Source organism: Dreissena polymorpha, chromosome 3, assembly GCF_020536995.1.
Source record: "Dreissena polymorpha isolate Duluth1 chromosome 3, UMN_Dpol_1.0, whole genome shotgun sequence".
Classification (NCBI taxonomy): domain Eukaryota; kingdom Metazoa; phylum Mollusca; class Bivalvia; order Myida; family Dreissenidae; genus Dreissena; species Dreissena polymorpha.
In genome coordinates this window covers 97,485,250-97,493,387 of record NC_068357.1, presented here as the reverse complement: position 1 = coordinate 97,493,387, position 8,138 = coordinate 97,485,250, and the positions used below count along the sequence as shown (strand labels likewise).

The window sequence follows — 8,138 nt, the reverse complement described above, 5'->3', positions numbered from 1 at the left end:
TCGGAGAAATGATTTTAACATGGGCGCCATTGATGCATCGGATCACACACGGCATACCCATAACAGAATATATGAAACACGTTCTGTGCGCCCTAAATTCGTTGTCCGAAGTCGGAAATCGTATTGCCCTGTAAATTAAGTCAAATAAAGTGTCAGTCGCTGCAATTTTGTTGTTTACTCGTCGAAATTGTGAAGGTCGTCGATGGTTAGCTTTTATGATGCCATTTTGTGTAAGTTACCTCTCGGTAACTTGTACTTACCCACCTAGGGAAGCAGGGTATGTTTTAACTGGGTTTTAACCGATCTGTATAACTAACCAAATTTTAAACAAACGCTTACCGACCAGTAACCAACATGTTACCGACTTTTAATCGCCGGTATGTGGTTAACCGCCGGTTTAACTGTTTATACAATCGGGTGCAGAATGTTACCACTAAAACACGAATCTGTTCATAAAATGATGCGCATCTTTAGCCGCACTAAATTTTTGGCGCTTGACTGGAAAGCAATCGTCACCCTTGACTACTTGATAGGCAGGAAGCCTCTGCTATAAAGCCTGGTGCGGGACCTCCGAATGCTAACTTATAACTAGGTAACGGAAACGGTGTGTATATATATCAAGTATATACTGTTGATGTACCGCTGAGCAACTTTATCGCGCAATAGCATTGTTAATCATTAATTTCCCGTTTCTTGTTTCAATACACTTTAACCGGTTATATAGTAAATATTCGGTAAACGGGATTCAACACGATCATGCACACACTTCGGCTCTGCCACTGGGAACAACATTTGATCCCTAACAGAACAAATCACACCAAGTCTGCCTTTTGTCAGTAAGGCAATTCTAAAATATTAATGTTCGTTGACAGTGCTGAGCGAATAACACAGAAGTTTCCGTGATTAACGACCGTTGCGAAAATGTTCTGGCACATTATCAAAGCTGCGAGAATGCTGTCATTGCTCGCTCGTGTCCAATTACAATCTAAAACTAAACGGACTTGCTCACATATACTTTTAAATATGGTATTTATCCTCAAAAGACTTTTCGAATAGTCCAACGTCAGTTAGTTGCAATAACATTAATTTAGAAAAAAAACACACAAAAGCATGCCATTGTAAAAATAAAACAAAATAATAATTTGTTAAATAAAAGAATCAAATACATTTTAAACAATACCATCAACTTAAAAACAAAAGTAAGACTCCATAAAGTAAGCGATTTCAGTCAGTTATTATTCAAACCGAATCATAGCGGATGTTTATTGAGCAGCAAATCAGACTAAAAACTCGTTAACGTCTCGGTCATTTCAGCTTATAAATGAGCCTTGTTCTGAGAAAACTGGTCATAATGCATTTGCGTAAAGTGTCATTCCAGATTAGCCTGTGCAGTCCGCAGGCTAATCAGGGACTAAACCTTTCGCCTAAACTTGATTTTCGGTAAGGAGGGAATTCCTTGAAATTAAAAATACCATAAAAGCGGAGTGTCGTCCCTGAGACGACACTTTACGCACAGTTTTCTCAGAACGCGACTCAAATCATGAATGTATTCAAAGATATGTGTGTATACTTCTTATTAAAGAATGTTCGATCAGTTTCAACGAAAATAACAGCATTTATCACGATATAAGAAGGAAATCGTATATATTTCAATTGTGAACAGGTCCCTTTAACGACGCCGGCTTCGGTCTGTTACGTTTGATGTTGATTCGTTTGTTGCTCTAAACAAGTCGCGTGGATAAATAATTAAAATGTCAATTTACTGGTAGTTTCAGTGGGGACATGAATTAACCATTTCATTCAATGGAAAGGCAAACATATACACAAGGCTTTCAACGGTATTTGCGCATGTACTAGTAACCAACTAACTTCCAGGGAAAAATTTGGAGCGTAATGGGAGGGTGCAAACCGTGTACCTTTATCGTGTTCGCTTGCTGCCCCATTGGGCACGATCACCCCAAAAAGGAAAACCCGTTTGACATTTATATATTAAAAGGCTACATAATAGATCATCCTTTAAAACCATATTTTCCTGTTGTGACAGGCTACAATTCTAGCGTTTCTAAACAAGTTCACGGTGTAATGATATTAAAATGGCACAAGAATAAATGTGTTACACTGTAGTATAAACCACAGTTTATGATGCAAGTGACAATACGCGAATGTTAATTCTGTAAGTCTTAGACGTAAAATGCAATAACAGGCTTGCAAATGCGGCAAACGATAACGGCCTCAAAGGAGCGTTATCACTTATAGCCATATATTTAACTACACATGTCCAATACATGGGTCAAAAATAGCCGTCGCTACTTGAAACTGGTCAAATTCGTGTTGCTTAGGATGCACGCACGGGCATTGGTGTAATGCCCCTTTACCGTTCTACAACCGTTTACCACAATCTGTCTGCGAATTCCTTTTTATCCTATTACCAGATGAACAGCGATAGTATAACAACGATTGTATAAACTCGCGATAGTATAACAACGATTGTATAAACTTTAGCTTTATTACTATCGGTATGTTTATATCACACTCGGATTTTTCCAAAAAATGGAGAATTTGTTTTCGTCAACTACGGGAAAACAAAATAGTCAAACAATGCGATATTTGATATTTATTAATGGAAAAAGGCAAGCCTCGCGCTATCATGGTTCTTAGCCACGCATGATAAAATTGATCTTTATCCCAAACTCACATAATATTCTCCATATATGTACGATTAATATGGCTTTATTGTTTAGGGTTACGTCACTGGTTGTATGAAAATAAAAGAAAAGCTGAAATTGTTCAACCAATTAAACAATGCGAAAATATCTGCTTTGGAATTGGTTTACATACTTGATCTTACCATGTTGTAGGATCTTACCATGTTGTAGTTTAGAGATAATTTCGCAATGCAAATAACGCTAGTTCAATTATGACCCGATTTAAATTGAGTCGCGTCATGCGAAAATGGATCTTATGCCTAATGCGGCCATCGTATCTTCTTACCAGTCCGGTGTGGTGACCACCAAACAAACTAACATGCTTCCGAAAATAGGGATTAACACACCTAGGTGAGACGTGTCTCTACCAACCATTGCGCTAACCGGGGCATCCGCTTATGACATCACGATACATTGCGAGACTTAATACCAGGCAGGGTAGCTGCTGACCAGACTACATGAAGGCGCATGGCCTGGAGCTTCATTGGCCGCATACGAATTAAGACCCATTCTCGCATGACGTGGCTTAAGTGTAGTTGCTTTCATGCAATCGGGCACGCTATGGTCAAACAGAAAATTCTATGAAGCGTGAGACAAAACCATAAAAAATATTGATTCATACTATAGTTTTAGCTTACTTTATACTGCACTCTAGTGTGTTACGACCATTGTGCGTCGATACTCCAGAGAAGCCCTGCACTTTACAGTGGAAGAAGAAACAGAAGAAAAAAACAATACATTCTCCCATAAATATTATTTTAATGGAGTTGTTTTGTTAACAGTATCGTTCAATTGCATATAAACAACATGCTTTTTTATTAAATAATAGAAAATGCAAATTGACTGAACATATTATTTTTATTATTGTATCTATTGCACTTAACTGTTTATGTCTAAAAAAATATGTCATGATTATTACCGTCAATTGTTGTATTTTATGCTGGGTGCCTCAAATAAAGAAACCAAACAGGCACATGATTGCTTTAATAGCAACACATTTATCACACGAAAAAATAAAAATAGCTCCCATTCATACCACTGCAAACAAAATCACAAAAGTCAGACACTCTGATAAAATTGTTATGCATTATTTGGATCTTTATAAATCTGATTAACATTTCCACATAAGAAATCTTTACAACCACAACACTGACATCAAATAAGACGAATATACACATGATAATAAATAGCAAACAAGGCACATAACCTTTCCATTCAATGCATTATTATCTTCGCCCAGTTTTATGTATAATTATATACTTATATACTTTAAATACAACTCTTCATGAAACTGGGCGTACAATTATGTTTTCAACATGAATTTGCATGTTCACTTTTTCAAAATAACCTCACCTCAGTTTCTGCAACTGATTTACTAAGATACTGGTATATAGTATCACATTTATGTGCATAGAACATAAATTACGAATATGTTCCAGAAATGTTTATTCAAAGATTAAAGAATATTTCGTACTAATCATTATGGTTAAAGTATCTCATACATGTACAACTCATATTAGCATTTCATTTTAGCACAAAATTATACCCGTAATTATAATTGAAAACCAAATGAACACGAGTTCCGGAGACATATGCCCCCCCCCAAACAAAAAAAAAACACAACCAAATACAGGGCTTTGAACTAGTGACCCAAATTTAAATAGGGGTCATCTACTGTCCAAGGTCAATCATCATGTGAAGTATCAAGCCAAGCGGTCAATTCGTTGAGGAGTTATTGATCGTAAACGATTTCCTCACTTTTTGTGACAGTGACCTTGAACTTTGACCTAGTGACCCCGATTTCAATAGGGGTCATCTACTGTCTAAGGCCAACGCACATGTGAAGTATCAAGCCAATCAGTCAAATTGTATTGATTGCAAACGAACTGGTCTACCGACAAACTGACGGACAGACATCCAGCAAAACAATATAAAAACACACACAAACAAATATAACAAAATTAATTTAAAATAACAAACATGCATTTCTTTTATACCTAATGACAAAATATGACATTTCTTCAGTGAAATAACAGCAGTGAAAATAAACAAATTGTTATTTTCACCAGTGAAAAAAAATAATTTAAGGAACTACTTTTTCTATTTTTAGATTATCATATCAAGATTTACTTCCCTTGTTTGACCCACTTAACAAGTACTTGCTTGATAAAATCAACATTCCACGGAATCTAACAATTTTTCTTGTTATTTATTTTTTCACCGTTTATTTACATTGTAAAAGAGTTTAACCGGAGAATTTTGCTGGTATAACAAACACTAATGACGTCATTTTGTGTATTGAAATGTATTTAGGCATGCCACGGGAGAAAGGGTAACTTTTCAGCGAAAGGGAAACAACAGGTAATTATTTTCTTGAATAAAATATGCCTCATAAAAGAAACAGAAAATTTGTTCATGTCAGTGTAAGATCGTTTGTTATTCCACTCTTGATCATAGAAAAATAATATTTTCACGAGTGGCCCATATCATTTACATATTGAAACTTCAGCAACATACGTAACATAAAAAATTGATTATGGCACAAAATAGAGTTAATTACATCATTAATTTTTCTTCAAAAATAGAAAGAAAACTCATCTTAACAAATAAAGCATTTACAATTGTAAAAACTTAAAACATCTTATTTGCATAATATATACACACATTTAAAATATCTTACAAGCACTTTAACCTGAATCTTTCCAAACCGTGGATAGACAGAATGATATTAGATAACTTATTAAAATGTTTATTGTTCTAACAAAACATTGTATAGTGTACATTATTGTATTCATAATTCTAAATTGAATTTTGTTCAACAAGAATACATGTATGACAAAAAACTGAACTACAAGTATTGTTATAAAGGTGTATGATATAAAAGAGTGGTAAACACACAAAATAATACTATGTTCCATTATACAATAACATAATTTAGCAAAAAATAAACTTTAAAACAGGCATGCGAACCTATTAATGTAACCTACAAACCTGTACTTGACATGTAAAAATCAAATCAAATATACATGTATGTATGTCAAATACATTTCTAAGGAACCATCTAAATTGAGATCGCACATTTGATAGAAAAATAATACAAAGGGAGCAAACATTTAAAGGGATCTTTTCACGCTTTGGTAAATTGACAAAATTGAAAGAAGTTGTTTCAGATTCGCAAATTTTCGTTTTAGTTATGATATTTGTGAGGAAACAGTAATACTGAACATTTACCATGGTCTAATATAGCCATTATATGCATCTTTTGACGATTTTAAAACCTAAAAATTATAAAGCGTTGTAACGCGAAACGATTGAATAATTTGGAGAGTTCTGTTTTTGTCGTTAAATTTTGTGAAACTACGAAGATTGCTTATATAAGGTATAAAATACATTCAGTATGTGTACACGGCGGAATAGCTCAGTAGGATAAAGCGTTTTTACTTCAGGACTCTGGCAGGACTCGAGGGGTCACTGGTTCGAAACCTGGTCCGGGCAATGTTCTTTTCCTTTTTTTAATTTTATTCTTGATTTATTACTGGAGCTTTTACGATTCAATGTTTACATTTATCGATATAAAGCATTTAATGAATAAGTTAAAAAATGCCAAAATCTGTGAAAAGGCCCCTTTAAAACAAGGTCTCCTAGACTGCTATATCAACTACCAAACTTTGTATAACCATGAAGTGGTGACATACACTTTGAGTCTTTGATTGTCTCGTGACTTCTCAACATCTCCTAAATGACAATAAGTTTTGAAGAAAATGCTCTAAGAGGTCCAAACAATAAAGGTTAAACGATAGACCTTGACATTGAGCAGGGTTACATGACTCCTGCCATCTACAGCTGGTTGTAAAAACATTGCAATTCCTTCAAAAGATATAGGTTAATTGGGGGGACATGATAATTGAGTCTAAAATTGTTTGACCTTGATGTATGACCTTCAGCCGGCATGACTAACTCTGCACATGTCTAAATTTCCTCACTACCTATAGAAAGTTTTTATTTAAACTTTTCAAAGAGTATAGAAGATAGGATAAACACAAAAAGGGAGACTAAAACATTGACTTTGAAGTACAACCTTTGCTTTGAGTGGGATAAACTGACTCATGCAAAACTCTCAACGCCTTCAACATTCAAAGACATTTTCATGAAAAGCCATCTGATTGCATAGAAGATATCAAGCGGAAACAACGTGTTACAGAGAGAAGATAGACAAATTAATTCCTATAATCCCCGCCCACTTTGCAAATACCCTTACCCAAACCACCAAACAATATCTATTCCACATCATAAGCCAGACACGGTCCCAGCCACTTCTCCACTGTACTCACATCCATGGCCTTCCTTGAGGCATAGTCCTCCACCTGGTCCTTGCACACCTTACCCGTAGAGAAATACGAGCTGCGAGCGCTGGCAAAGTACAGTCCCGACACCGATGCTGCCGGCTGCATGGCGAGGGACTCTGTGAGCGTGATCCCCACCTTGTCTGCGCCCAGCAGGCGCCACATCGTCTCCTTCTCAGTGTGGTCAGGCTGGCTGGGGTAGCCTGGGGCTGGCCGTATACCCTGTAGTGTAAACAACAGATATCTTTGAGCAGTGTTCTGGCAAAGCAGTGTTCTGGCAAAACTGGGCTTAATGCATGTACATAAAGTGTCATCCCAGATTAGCCTGTGTAGTTTTAGATCGAGTCTGAAAACACATATGTATGGACAATTTTACAAACAATTAGTTTACTTGTTGGATAAATATGAAGCCTGCATTGTTATTTCCTAAAATAGTTAATTCTGATTGTTTCAACATTCTTGAACATTTTTGTTTCAACATTCTTGAACAATTTTGTATATTGTTAACAAGTTTTTCGTCTTAATGCGTAATATGTTATTGTGGGGAAATAGAATATGCTTATAATTTTTGCGCTATATAAATGCTATTTATTTGTATTTGCCCACACAGGCTTATCAGGGACTACTCTTTTTGCTTTTATAGAATTTTAAGTTTAAATGACGTAGATTCTATAATAAATCCAGTGTAAGTGGAAAGTGTTGTCCCTGTATAGCCTATGCTGACTGCACAAGCAATTAGCCTAGATTTTACAGAACGCAGCCCAATTACTACCGATTGCATACCATGCATGTAACACTTGGCACTTAATTATTTGAAAATTTATAGTGGAAATATCATGCATTACTACAATAATTCATACAAGAGGACTTAAGTTATAAATTGTGAAATACATGCAATTACTTAAGTGAAAGTAGCGGTGAATGCGACCTGAAAACATGAGCAAACAACTGTGCTTTGTTGATAAGATCTTACAGAGTGGTGTTACGATTGCTCAAGTTGTTTATATTTGGGGTTTGATGGGCAAGCATATTACTGATGCCCAACCACAAATCATTCAATATCTATGAATTTTCTAATTCAATTTAAAAA

General features: G+C 35.5%; 1 protein-coding gene across 1 annotated transcript in view; it reads right to left on the bottom strand.

Annotated features, from left to right (window-relative positions):
- Positions 1 to 3,444: 3,444 nt before the first annotated feature.
- Positions 3,445 to 8,138, bottom strand: part of LOC127875446 (methionine synthase-like) — a 54,433-nt gene continuing 49,739 nt past the window's right edge. Inside the window, exon 31 of the mRNA XM_052420509.1 lies at positions 3,445 to 7,270. Within this exon, the coding sequence (XP_052276469.1) occupies positions 6,983 to 7,270 (288 nt within the window). The 3' untranslated portion in view covers positions 3,445 to 6,982. The remainder of the gene's footprint in view (positions 7,271 to 8,138) is intronic.